We start from the raw sequence: 23161 nt of genomic DNA, 5'->3' as shown, positions 1-23161 counted from the left end.
CCAATCCTCAATAACTTTAGGAAGAACTGATGAACCTGATTTATGTTTTCTAGCTTTTATAAATTAAGTAAATGTGTCTTTATTCAGTGCTTTTTAAATTTCTTCTCCTTTTCAGGAGTCCTATCCAAAGAAGAGAAATTATGCTATGGAAATTGTACCATCTGCCTCTCTGGATACATTTCCTTCAGAAAATGAGAACTTTCTATGTGATCTCATGGACACAGCTGTTACAAAGAAACCATGTTCCTTAGAAATTGCAAGGGCACCTTCCCCAAGAACTGGTAATATTTCTTATCTATTATCAAACCAATTAGATTTGCATGCTTATATATGTAAAGATGTGTCATTAATATTTTGATTTTCTGGTATATTTTCAAAATGAAAATGCTCAGTAACCTTTTGGCATTTGGAAGTGAGTCCAGGTAAGTCAGGTTTTTGTCATAAAGGCTTCACTTCTTGATAAGAGCCATCACATGGATATTACTTCCTTGATGAAGACACTTTAAAACCTTTAAGTAGTGAAAACCCTTGTAGGTTAGATACGAAGCTTTAGGTCCTTAAGGACTTCATAGACATTTTGGAAACAAGAATCCTTTTGTATATTTTTCTTTTTTTTTTTTTGATTTTTTTATTTTTTTATTTTTTTTAACTTTTATTTAATGAATATAAATTTCCAAAGTACAGAATATTGATTACAATGGCTTCCCCCCCATAATGTCACTCCAACCCGCAACCCTCCCCTTATCCACTCCCTCTCCCCTTCCATTCATATCAAGATTCATTTTCGATTCTCTTTATATACAGAAATCAGTTTAGCATACATTAAGTAAAGATTTCAACAGTTTGCTCCCACACAGAAACATAAAGTGAAAAATACTGTTTGAGTACTAGTTATAGCATTAGATCTCAATGTACAGCACACTAAGGACAAAGATCCTACATGAGGAGTAAGTGCGCAGTGACTCCTGTTGTTGACTTAACAAATTGACACTCTTGTTTATGGCATCAGTAATCACCCGAGGCTCTTGTCATGAGTTGCCAAGGCTATGGAAGCCCCCTGAGTTCACTGACTCTGATCATTTTTAGACAAGGCCATGGTCAAAGTGGAAGTTCTCTCCTCCCTTCAGAGAAAGGTACCTCCTTCTTTGATGACCCGTTCTTTCCACTGGGATCTCACTCGCGGAGATCTTTCATTTAGGTTTTTTTCCCCCAGAGTGTCTTGGCTTTCCATGCCTGAAATACTCTCATGGGCATTTCAACCGGATCCGCATGCCTTAAGGGCTGATTCTGAGGCCAGAGTGCTGTTTAGGACATCTGCCATTCTATGGGTCTGCTGTGTATCTCACTTCCCATGTTGGATCATTCTCTCCCTTTTTGATTCTATCAGCTAGTATTTGCAGACACTATTCTTGTTTATGTGATCCCTTTGGTTCTTAGTCCTATCATTATGATCAATTGTGAACAGAAATTGATCACTGGGACTAGTGAGATGGCATTGGTACATGCCACCTCGATGGGATTGAATTCGAATCCCCTGGTATGTTTCTAAGTCTACCGTTTGAGGTAAGTCAGCTTGAGCATGTCCCAAATTGCACATCTCTTCCCTCTCTTATTCCCCCTCTTATATTTAACAGGGATCACTTTTCAGTTAAGTTTCAGCACTTAAGAAGACTTGTGTATTGATTACAGTATTCAACCAAAAGTATTAAGTAGAACAAACAAAAAAAAATACTAAGAGGGATAACATATTAAGCTGCTCATCAACAGTCAGGGTGAGGGCTGATCAAGTCTGCATCCTATGTTTTTCCAGGTTATCTAAACTTAGCTACTTTGTATATAGTTTATAACTTTTATGGCATTTTCAGACCCATTATTTTAATTAATTTTATTACAAGTTAGTAAATAAGGCAGACAAATTGTCCTAATTTTATGACTAAGTCCGTTGAAACTGTGTCTTATTTAAGATCAGTAATTAATGAGACTTACACTCAAACATAAGCTTTTGACTACTGTCACATTTGCTTCCTGTGACTTCACATTGCCTTTTGGAAAGAATATTGGGTAATTGTACCAAAGCTAATGAAAAGGGAAAGTGTCAAGTAGATGGTTAGTATGTTCAGTGCTGCAAAAGAGTTGCAAGAAAAATTTTGATGAGAGACTTTTTTTTCTGGTTTGGCAATCTAATTGATGCTTACTTTTCAGTAGTCGATTTTGTAAGTTAGGTGGGAAAACTGATTTTAAGAAGTTAGTGAAATGTGAAATGTGAAATAAGAAGAGTGGAGGCTAAAGACTGTTCTCAAGAGGATTAAAAGAAGTTTGATGGTAACATAAAAAAGCAGGTACAAAGAGAGATTGCTAATTTATTTTAATATTACTAAGAGCTGGTCAAGTTTTGAGGTTAGAGGAATTTTGCAGTGGACTGAGCTATTTTAAAGATAAAGCGAGAACAACAGTTGAAGTTGAGACTCAATTAGTTTAAGAAAGCATAAATACCACTTTCCCAGAGATAGAGGCAAGCAGATTCATGACTATTCTGAAATATGCTTCCAAGTGGATTCAATTTCTAGGTAAGATTAAAGATCATTGGCTACAAAGAATTGCTAGGTCTTTTTTCTTTTTCTTTCTTTTTCAAAGAATTGAGGGTTTTTTTAATTAATTTATTTATTTATTGAAAGGCAGAGTTACAGAGAAAGAGAGAGATCTTCCATCTGCTGTTTCACTGCCCAAACGACCACAGTAGCCAAGAATGGGTCAGGCCAAAGACAGGAGCTGCTTCTGGATTTCCCACATGGGTGGCAGGGGCCAAAGACCTTGGGCCACCTTTTGAATGCTTTCCCATATAACCCATCTTCTGACTGCTTTCCCAGGCATCTTAGCAGGAATCTGCATTGGAAATAGAATAAATGAGACTAGAACTAGTGCCCACATGGGATGCCAGCATTGCAGGAGGCACCTTAGCCTGCTGTGCCACAATGCCAGTCACAAGGTAGGTCTTGGAAAGAGTTAAAGTTAAAAAAAACTATAGGTAGGCTAGGGAATTTTGTAGAGGTGAGCCCATACATTTTTGAGCAGTACTCAGGCTAATTTGTTGTACAAATCATAATCACAAACATACAGAATGAGAAATTTTAAGATTAAGTAAGAACACAATGCTGTTGCTATCTGCAAGGAATTGGTTCTACTACCTCCCTGAATACCACGATCTGAAGACGGGCAAGTCCTTATATAAAATTTACATATAACCTAGGCACATGTTCCTGTATATTTAAATCATCTCTATATTACTATAATACCTAATACAATGTAAATACCATGTAAATGGTTGTGGTAATGGATTACACAGAGAATAAGGAGAAGAAAAAAAATGTCTGCACATGCTCAGTACAGACGCAGTTTTATTCCAAATATTTTTAAGTTGTGATTGTTTGAACTCATGTATGCAGAACTTAATGGCAATATTGAAAACATTTAAAATGTATTGAGTATTTACTATGTACATAAACTATTCTAAGTGTTTTATATATCATTTCATGTAATTCTTACAATGCTATAGAGTATTGATGTCATTATCTTGTTTTACAAATGATAGAACTAAGGCATCAGTTGAATCAAACAACACATCAGAAAAATCATTTACCAGGGCAACTGGGATTTATCCCTGGTATGCAGGGATGGTTCTAATTTATAAATCAATCTATGTGATACATCACAGTAACAAACTGAAGAACAAAACCATACGATTATTTCAATAGATGCAGAGAAAGCACTTGATAAAATAAAACATTGTTTCATGATGAAAACCTTAAGCAAATTGGGTATAGAAGGGACATTTCTCAGTATAATCAAGAAACTTATGAAAAACCAATGGCCAGTGTCCTATTGAATTGGGAAAAGTTTGAAGCATTTCCACCTTGACCAGAATCAGACAAGGATGCCCACTCTTATTTATTACTATTCAATATAGTCCTGAAAGTTTTATCCACAACCATAAGATAAGAAAAAGAAATCAAAGGTACACAAATTGGGAAGGAGGAAGTCAAGCTATCCCTATTTGTAAATGATGTAATTCTATACATAGGGAATCCAAAAGACTCTACCAACACTACTGTAACTCTAAAAGACTTTGGTAAGGTGGCAGGATATAAAATTAACACACAAAAATCAATAGCCCTTGTATGCAAAGGCAATGCCATAGTTGGGAAAGATCTGAGATAAATCCCTCTCACAATAGCTACCAAAAACTTAAAATCCTTGAAATAAACTTAATCAAGAACATCAGCGATCTCTATAATGAAATTACATAACATTAAAGAAAGAAATAGAAGACATTAAAATGGAAAAATTCCCATGTTCATGAATTGGAAGAACCAATATTATCAAAATGTACATACTACCAAAAGCAATTTACAGATTCATTGCAAAGGACATTCTATGCAGAACTTGAGTTGAGAAGCTCTGCACTGCAAAGGAAACACCTCAGCCAAGTGAAGAGGCAACTGACAGAATGGGAAAAAATACTTGTAAATATTTGTAAATTTCTTAATATGAAACTGGTAAAGGATTAATATCCAGAATCCAGGAAGAGCTCAAAATACTCAACAACACAATAAAGAATCCAGTTAAGAAATGGGAGGCTTGCACCGCGTCTCACTTGGCTATTCCTCCACCTGTGGCGCAGGCACCCTGGGTTCTAGTCCAGGTTGGAGCATCGGATTCTGTCCCAGTTGCTCTTCTTCCAGTCCAGCTCTCTGCTGTGGCGTGGGGAGGCAGTGGAGGATGGCCCAAGTGCTTGGGCCCTGCACCCGCATGGGAGACCAGGAAGAAGCACCTGGCTCCTGGCTTCAGTTCAGCGCAGTGCGCCTGCCACAGCGCAGCAGCCGTAGCTGCCATTTGGGGGGTGAACCAACAAAAGGAAGACCTTTTTCTCTGTCTCTCTCTCTCAGTAACTCTGCTTATCAAAAAAAAAAAAAAAAATGGGCAAAGCACTTAAACAGGTACTTTTCAAATGAGAAAATCCAAATGGCTGACAGATACATGAAAAAATGTTCAGGATCACTATCCATCAGGGAAATGCAAATCAAAACCACAATAAGGCTTCACCTTACCCCGTTAGAATGGCTTTCATAAAGAAGTGAACAAACAGCATATGCTGGTGAGAATGTGGGGAGAAAGGTTCCTTAATCCTCTATTGGTGGGAATATAAACTGGTATAGCAACTGTGGCAGACAGTATGGAGATACCTCAGAAATTTGAATATAGACTTACCATATCACCCAGCCATCCCACTCCTGGGAATTTATCTGAAAGAAATGAAATCAGCAAAAGAAAGAGTTATCTGTTATCATGTTTATTGCAGCTAAATTCACAATAGCTAAGACATGGAATCAACCCAGATGCTTGTCAACTGAAGACTAGTTAAGAAATTATGGGATACGTACTGGATAAAGAAATTATGGAATACTACACACTGGTTAAAAAAAGTGAAATCTTGTCATTTGCAACAAAATGGATGTAACTGTAAAATATTATACTTAGTGAAATAAGCCAATCCCCAAAAGACGAATACTATATGTTCTCCCTGATCTGTGGTAACTAATAAAGTACCTAAAAGGTACTCTATAAAAGTGAAATTGACAGTTTGAGACATGATGACTTTGAACAGCCCTTGTCTTGATTGTTGAGGAACAGGTGTTTTTTTTTTTTCATACTATTTGTTGAACTCTGTACTTAGTGTAGGGTTAATCTTATGTGTATAAAGTTAATTGAAAATAGATCTTTGTAGAAAATAATAAGAATGGGAGAGGGAGGAGGAAGAGGGGTGGGACTTTGTGTAGGAAGGAGGGTAGCTTAGGAAGACTATGTTCCTAAATTTGTATTTATGAAATGCATGAGGTTTGCATACCTTAAATAAAAGGTTTCTGGGGAAAAATAACTAAGACATCAATACATTAGGTAGTTTCTCAGTGTTAGATGTTAAAATAAGATGGACCTGGGACTTGAACTTGAGTTGTCCCAGATTAAAGACTTGTGTCATTAAAACACTATGCTATAATGGTACATTATATTAGAAGATAAAATGGAGTGGAAATTGTGAACTAAGTACTAAAACCCTCATCAAATATGAAGATAAGCCATGTAGGAGACCTGGTTGAAAGCTCCTGGCTCTTGGCTTCTGCTTGGCCCTGCCCTAGCTGCTGTGGCCATTTAGGAGTAAACCTGTGGATGGAAGATCTTTATCTCTCTTTGTCACTTCTCTGTTTCTGTAACTAAGCTTTTCTTTATTTTTTTCTTTCTTCTTTTTTTATTTAGTAAATATAAATTTCCAAAGTACAGTTTATGATTACATTGGCTCCCCCCCCATAATTTCCCTCCCTCTCTCACTCCTCCCATCTCCTACTTCCTCTCCCATTCCATTCACATCAAGATTCATTTTCAATTATCTTTATATACAGAAGTCCGATTCAGTATATATTAAGTAAAGATTTCATCAGTTTGCACCCACACAGAAACACAAACAAAGTGTAAAATACTGTTTGAGTACTAGTTATAGCATTACTTCACATTGGACAACACGTTAAGGACAGATCCCACATGAGCAGTAAGTACACAGTGACTCCTGTTGTTGACTTAACAAATTGACACTCTTGTTTATGGCGTCAGTAATCTCCCTAGGCTCTAGTCATGAGATTCCAAGGCTATGGAAGCCTTTTGAGTTCGCCAACTTCGATCTTATTTCTACAGGGTCATAGTCAAAGTGGAAGTTCACTCCTCCCTTCAGAGAAAGTTACCTCCTTCTTTGATGTCCCCGTTCTTTCCACTGGGATCTCACTCACAGAGATCTTTCATTTAGGTTGTTTTTTTTTTTTTTTTTTTTTTTTTTTTTTTTTTTTTTTGCCAGGGTGTCTTGGCTTTCCATGCCTAAAATACTCTTATGGGCTCTTCAGTCAGATCTGAATGCCTTAAGGGCTGATTCCGAGGCCAGATTGCTGTTTAGGACATCTGCCATTCTATGAGTCTGCTGTGTATCCTGCTTCCCATGTTGGATTGTTCTCACCCTTTTTCATTCTATCAGTTAGTATTAGCAGACACTAGTCTTGTTTATGTGATCCTTTTGACTCTTAGACCTATCAGTGTGATCAATTGTGAACTGAAGTTGATCATTTGGACTAGTGAGATGGCATTGGTACATGCCATCTTGATGGGATTGTATTGGAATCCCCTGGCACGTTTCTAACTCTGCCATTTGGAGCAAGTCCGGTTGAGCATGTCCCAAATTGTACATTTCCTCCCTTTCTTATCCCCACTCTTATATTTAACAGAGATCACTTTTCAGTTAAAATTTATTTTTTAAAAGATTTTATTAATTTATTTGAGATGTGGAACTACAGACAGTGAGAGGTAGAGAAGAGAGAGATAGAGATCCGTTGGTTCACTTCCCAGTTGGCCGTAAAGGCCAGAGCTGCGCTGATCTGAAGCCAGAAGCCAGGTGCTTCTTCCTGGTCTCTCATGGGTACAGGAGCCCAAGGACTTGTGCCATCTTCTACTGCTTTTCTAGGCCACAGCAGAGAGCCAATGCTGCTGGTAGAGGATTAACCTACTGCAGCATGGCGCCGGCCCTTGTAACTCAACTTTTCAAGTAAATTTTTAAAAATGTGGAGGTATGATTTGAAGTCCACATATGATGACAATAAAATCAGTAAAAGAAGATTATAGTAGGAAATCATAAACTGCATATGGACATCATATTATGAATGAAAATATTGTGATCCCAAGGTACAGAAATTGGTGACAATGAATGCTTCCAGAAGATAGGTAATGAGGGTAAGAGTGTGCTCAAGAGAGGGAGCTCAGTTAAAGTAGGAAAATGGAGACAATCTATGTGCAGAAATGTAAAAGAACTTTAATTAAGGCACAGGGGAAGGGGAATTCCAGGGATGATGGAGTGCGGCATGGAAGAGTAGAGGAGACAACTATGTATTCATTCAGGCACTGAACTGAGTTCATTCAGGCACTGAACATGTGCCAGTCACCTTTGTGAATGCTGAGGATACAAGGGTGAAAAACGATGGAGCCAAGTAATGAGGCTCTCAGGCTGAAAATAAATAATGCTGAATAAAAACATGAAAAAGAACAACACTTCCTAAAAGTGCTAAAAAGGTGACAGTATAATTATATAAGCTGAGTTGCATCAGAATTATGAATTTGTTTTTATTATTTATTAAGAAATAATCAGGATAAAACATTAGTGAGGGCAGGAAGCCAGTACAGTCAGTACTAAAGCCATTTTCATCCTGAGGGAATTTTCTGTCCTGCTGCTGAACTTTTGGTTCTCAGGTCCTCTGTGGGTTTGAATGCAGAAAATGAATCTTTGTATCTGTCTAACATGGGGACTCTGAAATGGAATCCTGCTTACACAAGGCTGAGGTTCCAAGGTTTACACCCTTATAATAAAAATAAGTAATAGTTTTCCATATCCTGTCCCATTCTAAAGTGACTTCAAGCAAAGGTGATCTGTAGTGATCAATACAAAGGAGAAAATCACTGAAAAATTATTATGACACATTGACCCTCCTGCAGAGTTGCACCCAAAATTCATAGTGCCTGGACATTCCAAAGAATTTTTTTAAAATTTATTTTATTTACTTGAAAGACAGAGTTACAGAGAGAGGTTTTCCATCCGCTGGTTCACTCCCCAGTCGGTCGCAGTGGCCGGAGCTGCACCAATCCGAAGCCAGGAGCCAGGAGCTTCCTCCAGGTCTTCCACGTGGGTGCAGGGGCCCAAGGACTTGGGCCATCTTCTGCTATCCCAGGTCATAGCAGGGAGCTGGATTGGAAGAGGAGCAGCTGGGACTAGAGCTGGTGCCCATATGGGATACCAGCACTGCAGGCTAGGGCTTTAACCCGCTGCACCACAGTGCCAGCCCCTGCAAAGAATGTTAATCTTCAGCCAAAAAGCAAATCTAATCCTTCTAGAGAGGAGTGTTTTCTCTTTCTATGCTCCAAATAGTTTCTATAAATACTTTTCCTCTATTGAACTGAGCAGTTTACTTTAATTATTATTACAGGGAAAGGGATCCCAATTAGGAAGTTACAGAAGCTAGAAAGAACAGACCCAAACCTTCAGACTTCCAATACTGGGATGATCAGATACAGACTATTAAGTGAACATACTGTTATAGTGAAAAGATAAGCCCAAAGTTACTTGGGGTAATGCAAACTAGAAAAATGACCCAGTATATCTGAGAAGAAAAAAGTAAACTTCTAGAAATGAACAACAAAAACAATGAAACACAACAAACTCAAAATTTAAAACTCAGTAGATAGGTGCAACAATAGATTGTGTTCAATTGTAGAGCCATTTAAGTGAAATGGAAACTAGACCAGAAGATTTTCAGAATGTTTCATTGAGAGATAGAGGTCAAAAATATGAAATATATGAAAGAAAAACTGAGAATCTTAGAGGAATCTGAGAAAGTCTCATGTCGAATCAATGTCCCAGCATGAGAAAAGAGAGAAAATGTAAATAGTAAATAGTTGAGGTACCACTATTCCTACAAGGCATGGCCACATCCTTGAGCTCACAGGGAGGCAGCCAAGTGAGCAGTTAAATTCAATAGAGTATAATAAGAGCTAAGATGATGTTTCCCAAAGAGTAGTCTGGGAACAGAAAGGAAGAACATGTAACCTCACATGGAAGCTTGAAGAAGACTTTATGAAGGAGACAATTCCTGTATCAGCTATCTGTTACTATTAACAAGCCAATCCAAGATATAGTGCACCACCCATCTGCAGATTTGATGGAGTTCCCTTGCCGCATTGGATGAGCTAGGGCTGCTGAACTAGGGGATGAAGGACCACTTTTAAGATGACCCATTCACATGCTTGATAAGTTGATGTTGGCCATAAACAGAGAGGTTGGCCATTGCTATGGGCTGTGAGTCTTTTTCCCTCTTCATGGCCACCTGGGCATCCTCATGATGTTCTGGCTGAATTCTATGAATGAACATCCTAAAAGAACCAGTTTGGCAGCTGTTCATCATCTGGAGATCTACAAGGGAAGGGTACCAGTGTAGTTGGGGTCTGGTGAGGACTTCCTTCCTGTCATCTCACTGTATGACTTTGTGTTCATGCATGCAGTGAAAGAGAGCAGGATTGGGAGAGGATTTATGTGTTTGCCAGAGGTAAATATTCACATCTAAGGGGAAATATGCAGAGGCAAAAGAGCCTTGGTTCTCAGTTTCTAATTGTGTTTTCTTTCATTTAAGCATTCTCCAGCAGCTTTCTCACGAATCATCTGCTTTGGCCGTTAGACTTCAATATGACTGCTTTTTCCCCTTGAAGTTCATTTTTATTTTCATTGTTTTCTGACTTACAAACATACATACTTGATATTAAAAGCATATAAAGTACCAAAAATACATGGAGTAGAAAGTGCAAATTCTGTTTCATACTCACTTTTCTCATTTTAAGGTACTTCCAGCTTCTGCTTGTTATATTTTCATAGTGTTAATACCACTGGTTTAGGTTTTTGTTGGGTTGCACCCCATTTACAACACTGAAATATATTCTTGTTATTGATTACTGCATAACCACCCCAAAAGTTAGTGAGTTAAAACAATGAACAGTCATCTATTTTTCTTATAAGTGTAATTTATTAAGACTTGTTAGAGAGATAACTTGTCCTTGTTCCAAGTGATGTCAGCTGAGACAGCTTGACTAGGTGCTAGGGATCCGTTCTCAAGACCCTTACTTATAGTTGATATGGCCTCCCTGGACTTTCTCATGGCATGCCATGGGATTGCAAGAACCAGCATCCTCAGAGAATGCTGCAGAAGCTGCATTAGCTGTCATAACTGAGCCTCAAGGGCAGCATAACTTCCAATGTAGTCAAGAGTCTGCCTACACTTAAGTAGAGGGAATTTAATTCCCCCATTCTTGAGGCAAGTATATTAACTAAAGTCACATTATTCTTGCAGCCACTTCTGGAAATCACAAACTCACAATGCCTGGGTTGTTTATTTACTGTTGCTGTTGCTTTTTAAGTGGATATATGATTTTCTACAATTGTGTTTGATCACTTGGGTTCTTCTGCTAAAAAGCCAGCTTAGTTCAGTGACCCAGGCTTAATTTATGAAGATTGGTAAGCTTTACACTTTGGGTTGTGATTATGAATTCTAGGGCAGGGAATTCAGAATTAAAATAGAAGTTTCATAGGTCTTTTACAAGTTAGAGAAGATTCTGCTCAATTCTGTGTGGAAGATCAGCTGGTGAACATCACAGAATTGTCCTCTGTAAACACTACAATAGGTAGAGGAGAACACCAGATAACTATCTCATTTCTGGCTGAGTGAGGAACAATTTATGTGTTTTTTTCTCTTTTGTTGATTCTGTTAACCCATAGCTTAGATTTTGCATGGACCCTATTACTCCCTAGTCTTTCACACTGCCACGCCTAGTTTCTTATGGCTCTTACATCACTTTGCATTCAGTTTTCAGGGCCAACTAAGCTGATTAAATCTGGGAAATTAGCAATACCTGGGATGTATTCCTTTGTTACTGAGTCTTTTATTGACTGAATTCAGGGCTTCCAGATGTGGAGCTATCTCTTAATGCACCTGAGTGTTTTAGAGGTCCTCCAATTGAAGAGGGTGGGTGACCAATCTACAGTTCATTATCCATCCAATATATGTTGATTAAGTACCTCTATAAACAATTAAGCATTGCACTAAATATTGCAGAAGAAACAGTGAAACATATAAGCCTTGATATTTAGGAGCCTAGAGTGTGCTCAAATTAAGGCTGACAAGTGCATTGAGCAGGGGAAGCATGAAGTGCTCTGGGAGGTATTAAGAGGAGGGATGTGATTGAAAGCTTGCTAGAAGGGATGCAGCCTATTCTTAGCCTCAAAAACAGAAGAGTGAGGTGGATGAATCTGGGTGCCTGAAACTCCAGACAAAGGACAGTGTGTGCAGAGATACAAGGGTGTAGATAAATAGTGCATTAAGAGATAAAGCCTGCTTAGCAGGGTTAGAGACAGAATGCTAGTAGTGTAGAATGCAAAAGGAACGTGAAGTGACATTCAGAAGCTTGGATTTCATCTGAGAGCTGAAATAAGCCACTGACAGACTTAAAGCTGGTAGTGCCACGATCAGGTTTATATTTTAGAATGATCACTCTGGAAACAAAGTAGAGTGTAGGTTGGAAGCAGGAGGAATAATTAGAAGGTCAGTGTGCAATCTCAGCAAGAAATGATGGTGGCCAGGACAAGGCAGTGCCAGCAAAGAAGAGGGAGGAGAAACAAAGCTGAGAGGTATACAGCTGCTCCTCTTGGGGGAAATAAGTAGACAAGGGATTAAAAAATTACATCTGAGAGAATTCATTCCATACATTTAGCTTAGTTGTATTGAACAACATCGTTTATGTTTACAGATAAAACAAGGATTACTACACTACACAGGGACTGCATTCAGAAGCTCTTGGACAGGGGTGAGGGGTTAGTGAGGGAGAGGAAGAGGAAAAGGAAGAGAGGGAGGGAGGAAATTGCAGAGAGATAGGTAGAAGATAAATAGGTCTTTTTTCCTATTTATTTATATTTAAAGATTATTTATTTGAAAGGTGGAGTTACAGAGACAGAGAGAGACAGAGAGACAGAGACAGAGAGAGACAGAGAGAGAGAGAGAGGTCTTCCATCCACTGGTTTACTCCCTAAATGGCTGCAATGGCTGGAGCTTGGCCGATCTGAATCCAGGAGCCAGGAGCTTCTTCCAGGTCTCCCATGTGGGTGCAGGGGCCAAAGGACTTGGGCCATCTTCTGCTTTCCCAGGTCATAGCAGAGATCTGGATCAGAATTGCAGCTGTCGGGACCCAAGCCAGTACTCACGTGGGATGCCGGCACTGCAGGTGGTGGCTTTAGTCACTAAGCCACAGCATCAGCCCTTATTTTTATTTATTTTTAACAATTTTTAAATTTAAATAAGGTGAACAAACTTCATGAATTTCATAAATACAGATTTAGGATCATAGTGATATTTCCCCCACTCCCACCCTGCCTTCTCCTCCCTTTCTTATTCTTTTAATTCTTACAATGAAATACTTCCAGTTTATTTTATAATCAGATGATTAATCCTCTACTAGGTAAAGAATTCAACAAAAAGTAAGGGAAAAAAAAAAAACTGTTCCTCAACCGTAGAGATAAAGGCTGTGAATATAAGTCAATTCTCAAAATGCCAATTTCTCTAATATACATTGCATTTTTTGTATTCTGTTTTTTAATTTTTAAAGACAATTTATTTATTTGAAAAACAGAGTTACAAAGAGAGATAGAGACAGAAAGAGAGAGGTCTTCCAACCACTGGTTCACTTTCCAAATGGCTACAATGGCCAGAACTGAGCTAATCCAATGATAGGAGCTTCTGCCAAGTCCCCCATATGGGCGCAGGGGTCTAAGGACTTGGACCATCCTCTGCTGTTTTCTTGGGTGCATTAGCAAGCAGATGGATAGGAAGTAGAGCAGCCAGGACTCAAACTAGTGTCCAATTGGGATGCAGGCGCTGCAAGCTGGGGCTTTAACACGCTGTGCCATAGCACCGGCTCCTGTATTCAGTTAGTTTTACCATGGGCTTTTAAGGGTTGAATTATGTCTCTCCTAACCCCACCAAAAGAAGAAAGTTGGAATCCTAACCACCACCCTTACCCCTACCCTCAGAATGTAGCCCCCAATACTTCAGAATATGATCTTATTTTGAAATAGAGTTTTTATAGAGGTAATCTGATTTAAAATGTCATTAATTGGCAATAATCCAATATGACTGATATCCTTATAAAAAAACAAAGTTTCAGGCCAGTATTGTGGTGTAGTGGATTGAGCTGTTGCCTGCAGCACTGGCAGCCCATATGGGCACCAGTTGAAGTTTCAGCTGCTCCACTTCCAATCCAGCTCCCTATTAATGTGCCTGGGAAAAGAGCAGAGGATGTCCAAAGTTCTTGGACCCTTGCACACATGTAGGGGACCTGCAAGAAGCTCTTGGCTCCTAGCTTTGCCCTGGCCCAGCCCTGGCAGTTATAGCCATTTGAGGAATGAATATGTGGATGGAAGATTCTCTCTCTCTCTCTCTCTCTCTCTCTCTCTCTCTGCCTCCCTCCCACTCTCCCTCTCTCTCTAACCCTGCCTTTCAAATAAATAAATAAAACTTAAAGAAAAAAGAAGAATAAATTTGGACTCAGAGGTAAACAGCCATCAAGGGAGGGCAGGGTGAGGAGACACAAGAAAAGCATGGCCATCTGTAAGCCAAGGAAAGAGGCCTGGAAGAGTTCCTGCCGTCACAGCCCTCATGAGGAACCAACCCAGCCAGCACCTTGAACTCTGACTCTCAGCCTCCAGAACGGAGACAATAGGTGTCTGCTGTTTAAGGGCAAAGTAGGCTTTACATTTCACATTGTAACTGAATTCTAGTGTTAAGGGGGCCCAGAATTAAAATGGAAGTTTTATGGGCTTGGTTTTAGTTTTAGTTTAGTTTTTTTTGTTTTTAGTACTTTGTTACAGCAGCCCTAAGGAAACTACTGTAGGGACTGTACTCACACACACAAATCCAATACATAGAAGGGAGGTCAGATGAGGATGCTTGGGCCTGAGAGTGCAGACCAGATCCTGCTGGACTTGCTGATGTTACAGACTAAGCAGCTTGCCGTTTGGGTTGTGACTGGCAATGGCATTGATGCATACATAAGTACAACATGCATTAAAAAAATCACATGGGATATTCATGTTAGTTCCCTTTTTGGGATCCTTTTTATTTACTAAGTAAATGAACTAGTACAAAATAGGCATCAGAAACACAAGAAAAATATGTTGTCATATCTACTAGTGTAATGTCAATATGACACTAAATGTTATACATCATATAATGTCAATATGACATTAGTGGACTACATTCAACAAGATTTTTCAGTCAACCAGAAATGAGGGATACTCCTTCCTAGGGGCATTTTACTAATACCTTGATGCCTCCAGATTTCATGGAGGAAACACTGATATTCTAGTATTAGTATCACTAAATAAAGATAACAATAATCCACTACTTCTTAAATTTGCCAAGACTTGTATTAATACCACCAATATTAAATCGTTTGTTTCCCTTATAGCACCAAGGATTTTACATAATGGTGGTGGTGACTTTGCTGCATAAATGAATGAATAACTTAATGAGTGAGTGAATGAATGAATGAATAAATATTATATTTGAAAGAAAATGGCTGTAATGACAATAAAAGCCCTTAATGAAATAGTCAGATGCCTTCAAATATTATGCTTTCTCATCTGCCTTTCATTTAATTTTAACCTTCAGAGGGGAATTTTTCCATTCTATGGTAACTAGGCAACCTATTATTTTGAATTACTTAGTGCAGACTTTGCACATTGTGGATGCTCAATAAATCCATTTTGATTAATGAGCAATTTACAATACCAGCATACCAGCAGTGAAGACTATTTCCAATGCTGTTGAAAGAGAATAGATGATACCTTATAAAAAGGACATGTTATGGCTGCGTGCCAGGAGGGTGTGGGTCTTGCTTACCTCTATTCTGTTTGCTAATGTGCTTACTGGACTGTGCTCAATGTGAAATGGAAATGTCACTTGGTGAATAATCTTCCACACCCCTACCAAACCTCCCCCAACATCTGAAGTAAGTAGGAGTATGACAGGGATTCTGTAACTTATTTATACCTAAATATTTTTTGAAATGATGAAGCTTCCTTAATTCTAATGCCAAAAGATTGAAATCAAAAGAATTGAAACTGCACTAGGACAAATGTTTATCTCTGCTAAGCAAATGGGTAGTGTCAATATGATTTCTGTGGGTATGTTTAACTCATTTAAGAGAGCAAACTATTTTCAAGGCCCTTAGAAGCATTGTTTTACATTCAAATATTAGTCTTGCTGATAAGAACCATTTTTATCAAACAGCAATTATTTATTTGGCATTTGCTCCATCCTCAGTACATGTTAGCAGTTTTTTAATTCAGATATATACATGATAAATTGGTACCCCAGTGCTGGTTTATGGAGGGGCAAAGAGAGAAAATTAGGGCAGTGGTATCTATAGTTCCTATAGAAATCCTAGTAAATTAAAAATACTTCTTTCATTTGTATGGATAGTTTACCAATCTGAAAATGTAACCACCTCAATTTGTTCAAATTGGTGGAAGCTTGAAGCAACATTCTAAACAAAAATAAATTAATACTTTCCCTCCACAAATCAATTTTACTTGTATATAAACAAAATTATGCATACTGTATATAAATAACATAAACTATAGATTAATGAGATCTTAAGAGATATAATGATCTTTTATTGTCTTATGGACTTTGGCTTTTTATGATATTAGAATAGAATTTCTCCTGTAATGTCAGAGGACCTATAATATTGAGGTAAACATTTGTTAATTTATAAATTCATACTCATGAAATTCAAGCAGGCCCTCCACAGTACTTCACATTCCACGTTTTCTCTGTCTTCTCTTGAAACCTAAGATACCTTTGCAACCTTGTCCCTCACTCTCAGCAAGTGGCCTCGTACTGTAACTCATAAAGAAAATGTTAGACACCGGATTCAGCTGTGCTAACTTCCTCCTTAACTGTACATATACTGTTGTGCCAAGCCCTTCGCCTGGCTTGTCCCTCCTGGTAGAACAGTGTTCCTCCTGTCCCAGGTCGTTGTCCATCCTCGATGCCCCACGCCTTGGTTTTCTCAGGGATTTTCCTCTTTGATTCATTTTCTCCTGTGTTTTCCATTGTCCTTTTCTACTGGCTCATGTCCTTCACCATTTAAATCTGCTCACATGTTTTTCGAAAAGTGTAACAAACACCAAAATAACTAACAATGAGAGCAACAAGTAACCAACAAATAAAAAGTTCATTGATCCCACATGATGGTGTAACTACGATTCTATCTTTATCCTCACACTCTCCATATGTTCATTTTCTTCCTTCTCACTTTTCAGACCACCTTAATCCATGCTCCAAGGCTCTGTTGAAATGTGCTCTTCTAAAGATAAAAATAACCTTGATGTCACAGAATCCAAAAAGGCATTTCCCTGTTTTACATTTCTTAACCTGTCAGCATATTAATACCCTTCCTTCCCTCTCCTGTCAGAGGTAGATTTTCATCTTACTATGCTGATGCCCACCCGTTTTCACAGTAGCCATTTTTCTGCCTGGCACTAAAACTTGGGAGTTCCTCAGGCAAAGTTCTCCCTATTCTTCCTACTCATCTCTATTCGTAAGCTACTCATCTATAGTATGGCTTCTGTTTCCATCAACATGCTGAAGACTCCCCAATGACTGGACTCTCTTCAGTCCAGTCATTCAGAAAATGAGTCTCTCACGCCAGGCATATGCATTCATCTATGCATCCAGCCATGTATCCCACCCATCCACCATCCAATCATGAACTGTCTACTGCATATCTCCACCTGTATCTCTCAAAGACATCTCAATCCCAAATATTCAAGCTAAACCCTTTTATGTTTCTGTCCAACCTGTTCTTCATGCTGCAGTCCTTATCTCAGTAAATTACTTAATCACTTACTGAAATGTGGGAACTTGAGTGCGGTTCTTGCTACTTCCCTCTCCATCAACACCCATATTCAGTGATTTACCACGTCTTGGGCTTTTTAAAAAATGTATACTTGGGTGAGGGTAATTCTGTAGTGTACAATTTTTATACCTTAAATCTATTGCCTCTCTTAATACCTATCATCATTTTCTTCCTCCTCCTCCTCCTCCTCCTCATCATCATCATCAATCTCTTCCAGATTTTTTTAAAGTCTCCTGTTGTCCTGGCTACATTCTTTGAATTTATCACACATTACAGCCAAGGCCATTTTAAAAATTAATAAATCTGATTATATCACTCTCTTCATTAAAATCTTTTAGTGATTTTTCATTGTTCTTTCAAGATTGACCCAAATCCTTAATAAGGTTGAGAATACACTGTTCCGGGCCAATGCTGTGGCGCAGTGGGTTAAAGCCCTGACCTGAAGCGCCGGCATCCCATATGGGCACTGGTTCTAGTCCCTGGTGCTCCTCTTCCGATCCAGCTCTTTGCTATGGCCTAGGAAAGCAGTAGAAGATGGCCCAAGTCCTTTGGCCCCTGCACCCGCGTAGGAGACCCAGAAGAAACTCCTGGCTCCTGGCTTCAAATCAGCACAGCTTCGGCAGTTGCGGCCATTTGGGGAGTGAACCAGCGGATAGAAGACCTCTCTCTCTGTCTCTACCTCCCTCTGTAACTCTGTCTTTCAAGTAAATAAAATAGATCTTTAAAGAAAAGGGGGGCTGGCGCCATGGCTCACTTGGATAATCCTCCGCCTGCAGCACCAGTATCCCATATGGGCATGGGGTTCTAGTCCTGGTTGCTCCTCTTCCAGTCCAGCTCTCTGCTGTGGCCCGGGATGGCAGTGGAGGATGGCCCATGTGCTTGGGCCCTGCACCCGCATGGGAAACCAGGAGGAAACACCTGGCTCCTGGTTTCAGATCTGTGCACGCCGGCCGTAGCAGCCATTTGGGGAGTGAACCAACAGAAGGAAGACCTTTCTATGTGTCTCTGTCACTGTCTATAACTCTACCTATCAAATTTAAAAAATATATATACTGTTTGTTCATTCATTTTGACCTCTGCATATCATTATCTTCTTTTCAGTAATATCCACCATGCCACACAGATCTTTTTTAGTTACTTTAGTCCTTTAATAGGAGAAAACTCCTTTCTGTTTATGCATATTCACATGCCTGAACAAATTCTGCTCCTGGTGTCTCCTTCTCTCCTTCTTCCAAGTAGGTAGCTCCTATTTTTTCTCAGGAGCCCTCCCCACCTTTTCAGCACCTATACACACTTGTGCCCCAAAATAATACAGATACTCCTCACCTTAGGTGGGGATATATCCCAATAAACCCATTTGAAGTTGAAAATTTTGTTAGCCAAAAGGTACATTTGATACACCTAACTTACCAAGCATCATAGTTCAGCAACACAGTACACCGTAGAATATTCGTCAGACACCTGGTGTCATGGTACCGTAGCTGACTGGGAGGCATACAGACACTAACCAGCACAAAAAGGATTGTATTCCCTATCACTAACCACATTAAGAACTCAAAGTACCATTTCTACAGAATGGCTATCATTTCACACCAATGTAAACTTGAAAAATTGTTATGTTGAATTATTGCAAATCAGGAACACTTTGTCTATCAATACTTCTGTTTTTGACTCTTACTGTGTCTTCTAAATTTCCTACCCTTGATAGCTTTTACCTATATCAAAAATATATAATTATTTTTGTATTATTGATCCATATCTTTTTTAGTCATTTGTCCTGCACAGTTCAAAATTGGGCCTGCTCATCATTGCAGCCACCACTTCTAGCAAAATCACAGCCATCTAGAAGACATTCAATTTATGTTAATGGAAAAAGGTAGCTAATCTATTGAATCCTTACTTTATACATTTTTTTTTTATTTTGTTTTGTTTTGACAGGCAGAGTGGACAGTGAGAGAGAGAGACAGGGAGAAAGGTCTTCCTTTTGCAGTTGGTTCACCCTCCAATGGCCACCGCGGCTGTGCTCTGTGGTCGGCGCACCGCACTGATCCGGCAGGAGCCAGGTGCTTTTCCTGGTCTCCCATGGGGTGCAGGGCCCAAGCACTTGGGCCATCCTCCACTGCATTCCTGGGCCACAGCAGAGAGCTGGCCTGGAAGAGGGGCAACTAGGACAGAATCCGGTGCCCCGACCAGGACTAGAACCCGGTGTGCCGGCGCCACAGGTGGAGGATTAGCCTATTGAGCCGCGGCACCGGCCACTTTACACATCTTAATTTAGTTAGCTTCAAACTAATTTACAAGGTAGTTAGTATTATTATTCCATTTTATTGATACAAGAATCAGGTAACAGATAGGGTTAGAACTTGGTAGAAAAGTTTACTGGAATTTAAATATAAAATGTTTGGCTATGGAAGCCATTTTCTTAAGACAGTAATGATTCAGGAATTATTCAACTAATGAAGCATGAAATTTTGAGATTTTTGAACTTGGCATGATAAATCTTACAGTTTTTATTTCAAAGAAAACAGGAAGAGTTGGAAAACTTATTTGCTGGTTTGGGAAAATCTACATTGTGCCTATCTGTGAAGTGGTTCTGGATAATTTTCTAATCAATGTAGAATAAGTAGGAGAATTGAGGACAACCTAAAAGTCAAAACACATGAATGATTTCACAATAGTGATAAATCCAAAATGGAGAACATCTATTGTCAGTATGAATAATGTTTTCAAATAATATTTAATATGTGAACTTTCATAATAGCACATAGTCATCCTTTAGTAAATATTTGGATGAATGAATGCTTATTATCATCTGATACAAATTAATTTAACTTAGTATTATATATATGTGCATAGACATAAAAATACAAATAAGATATTAATATTACTATCTGGATGGTAGAATTACATGTGATTTTTACATTCTTTTCCTTTTTTTGTATTGTCCAAATTTTCTACAATTAACACAGATGACATTGATAATTAGAAAGTAACGAAAAATAATTTGTAAAGTTAAAATAGAACGTGTTAAAACAATTTCTATCTAATTAACTTCAAATATTTGGGTTTTTTCCTCCTTTGAAGAAAGAAAGCAAAATAGAATAAGGATAGCTGTCATCAATAAAATGTTGAAACTTCTCCAGTAACACTTCATCTATTATATATACAGGATTTCTACCTCTATTTTTGCTCATACTTTACATTTCTATTTAGATTATCTTGGTCGGTATACTGGGTGTACTGGTTGAAACCTTGACAAGAGTCTCTTCAGTGTTCCTAAAAGAGGCGATATCATTATAACTTGGGAATTTACAGTTCAGCGATTTCAATCCATTCTAATTATTAAGCTGTTGCTTCGTGGGATCATGTTTAGTGACTTGGTTCTGTTTAGCAGTTGCTACATACAGTATTACATTGGAAACTGTATTTTACTGAAAACATTTTACAGAAATCTTTCGTAATTCTTATAATATCATATGTACCACTTTCTCTTCCCCCTACACTGTCTAGACATGTCAGATATATCTACTATAACTACACCAATAAAATATTCTTTTCCATAGATGATATATTATTCATGTAACGTTATGCTAAGACTGCCATTTCTGTCTTTAGCTACTCCTACACCCTAATTAAGTAACATTAACAAAATTAACTGACACCCAGCTACAGTCACACTATATATTTAAAAAGTAATGATTTTCTATTTTATTTTATTGTAGTTTCTATCCAGTATATAATATTTTAAACAAATTCAAGAATCACATAACAGTATTTTTCCATTGAGTTCTTAGAGCCAGTTTATTTAAAAAATGAAAAAGACACAAATAGCTTATTTGAAGTATTAATCAGCTAAGATGGAATAGTTTAGAAAAATAAAAAAGTAATTTCATTTAATCTAAGAATTAATTTACCACATATCTCAAGATCTATCAGTTTATCATCTTTATCATCATAATCATATTGCTGTTGAAGAAACTAAAACTATAGGCAAACTGTTTATTGAAAGACACTTGTAAATTCAGTGGCGTACTCGCAGTGAGAAGTCAGTGGAACTCACGGTAAATCACTGTGACTGATCACTCATGGTTTTTCTCCAGTGCTCCTCTCACTGTTCAGAACTACCCGTTTTCATAAATCTTTCATTCTTATGTTCTATAAGCATTTATTTAGGACTCAGTATTCAGGCCCAATAGATGTGTGAGACAAAGAAAAAGAAATCATTAAATGCAAATCATTGGAGAGGTTTTATCTATAGAACATTACAAAATAAAAGCATAAAGCATTTTAGAGAGTGGGAGTCAAGAGGGTTCAAACAGATCATTATTACATCCAGAGCTGTGTATTTTACTGCCAGACTTGGCCATGGTCCTTCTCAGTAGGAGATCCCATTCTTCTATTTATACACAGAATTCAACAAAACCTTGCTGTTGACATTTAATCACATAGGTTTATTATGCTTTTAATTTCCATACAACTATTCAATTTATAACCAATAGTCATTTCACACTTCTGTGTCTCTCGCCTGTTCATAGAGGAAATGAAAAGAATGCTAAAAACTATGGTATGAAAAGAGCAGTACCACTGAGCATTCCATTCATTTTCGAAAGTAAGCTGACATTGTCATAGGCATCTGTGAAGTTCCTAGATCATCATTTCAAGCATATTTTGATTACCCTAACCATGTGTGTAAAAGAGCAATTTGTCTAAATCATGGCACATAGTGACACAGAGCTGTTTTTGAATCTATGAACTCATTTTAAATACTGCTTAATTAATTGTTTCTCTTAAAAAGTCCTGTTAGTTTGGTCTTATTATTTTAAAGATTTTAATACAACTACTAATATAATGCTTGTTTTTTTTCTTCTAGTAGCTTTCAGTAAGTTAGGTAATAAGTTTATTTTGTCATGAAATTGAATAAATTATTTTTCTATTTTGTTTAGTATATATAAAGTAAGAAGAATAAAAAATATATGTCCCCCTATCCTACTTGTTAGGGCAACTAATGTCATTCTGGTATATTTGTTGTTTTTTTTTTCTGTGCATAGTTTTTGTGGGGAGCAACTCGGACTAGACTAAGTTACTGGAATTAAGACTTATTCTATGCATCTGCTCTCCCACAATATGGCGCTGGGAGAGGAGAAAATAGCTTCTACACAGCTGCCTCCAGTTCAGCCAATAAACTGTAGGACTTGCTCCTGATTGGAGAGCAGCGTGCTCGGCGTGTGGGCAGCCGAGTTGGGATTGGCGGAGGAGGACTATAAAGGAGGAGAGAGACGGCATGCACCAGGAACATCTAAGGGGAACATCTAAGGGGAACACCTGTGCAGCCCCCGAGAGAGCCGGCCGGCGGTGTGCCGCTCCCCTGCGGAAGTGGGGAATGTGGCAGGGGGAACCGCCCTTCCACGGAGGTGGAAGGGTCAGTAGCCAACCCGGGAAGAACCAGCAGCAAACCCGGGGTGGGGGCGAGCAGACGAAAGAACAGCGCAGGGTCCTGTGTCGTTCCTCCACGAAGAGGGGGAGCGACAGTTTTGACATAAATCTGAACATTTGTTACAAGTTC

At 38.5% G+C, this 23161-nt stretch overlaps 1 protein-coding gene across 22 annotated transcripts in view; it reads left to right on the top strand.

Annotated features, from left to right (window-relative positions):
* ANKS1B (ankyrin repeat and sterile alpha motif domain containing 1B) overlaps nt 1–23161 on the top strand; it is a 1216905-nt gene that overhangs the window by 437468 nt on the left and 756276 nt on the right. For all 22 annotated transcript variants that reach the window (XM_051846555.2, XM_051846554.2, XM_051846553.2 and 19 more), the window contains one exon: nt 116–281. In XM_051846555.2, coding sequence (XP_051702515.1) covers nt 116–281 — 166 coding nt within the window. The remainder of the gene's footprint in view (nt 1–115; nt 282–23161) is intronic.

Source organism: Oryctolagus cuniculus, chromosome 11, assembly GCF_964237555.1.
Source record: "Oryctolagus cuniculus chromosome 11, mOryCun1.1, whole genome shotgun sequence".
Lineage (NCBI taxonomy): Eukaryota > Metazoa > Chordata > Mammalia > Lagomorpha > Leporidae > Oryctolagus > Oryctolagus cuniculus.
The sequence above is the reverse complement of the archived record's forward strand: the minus strand, read 5'-3'. Positions and strand labels throughout refer to the sequence as shown.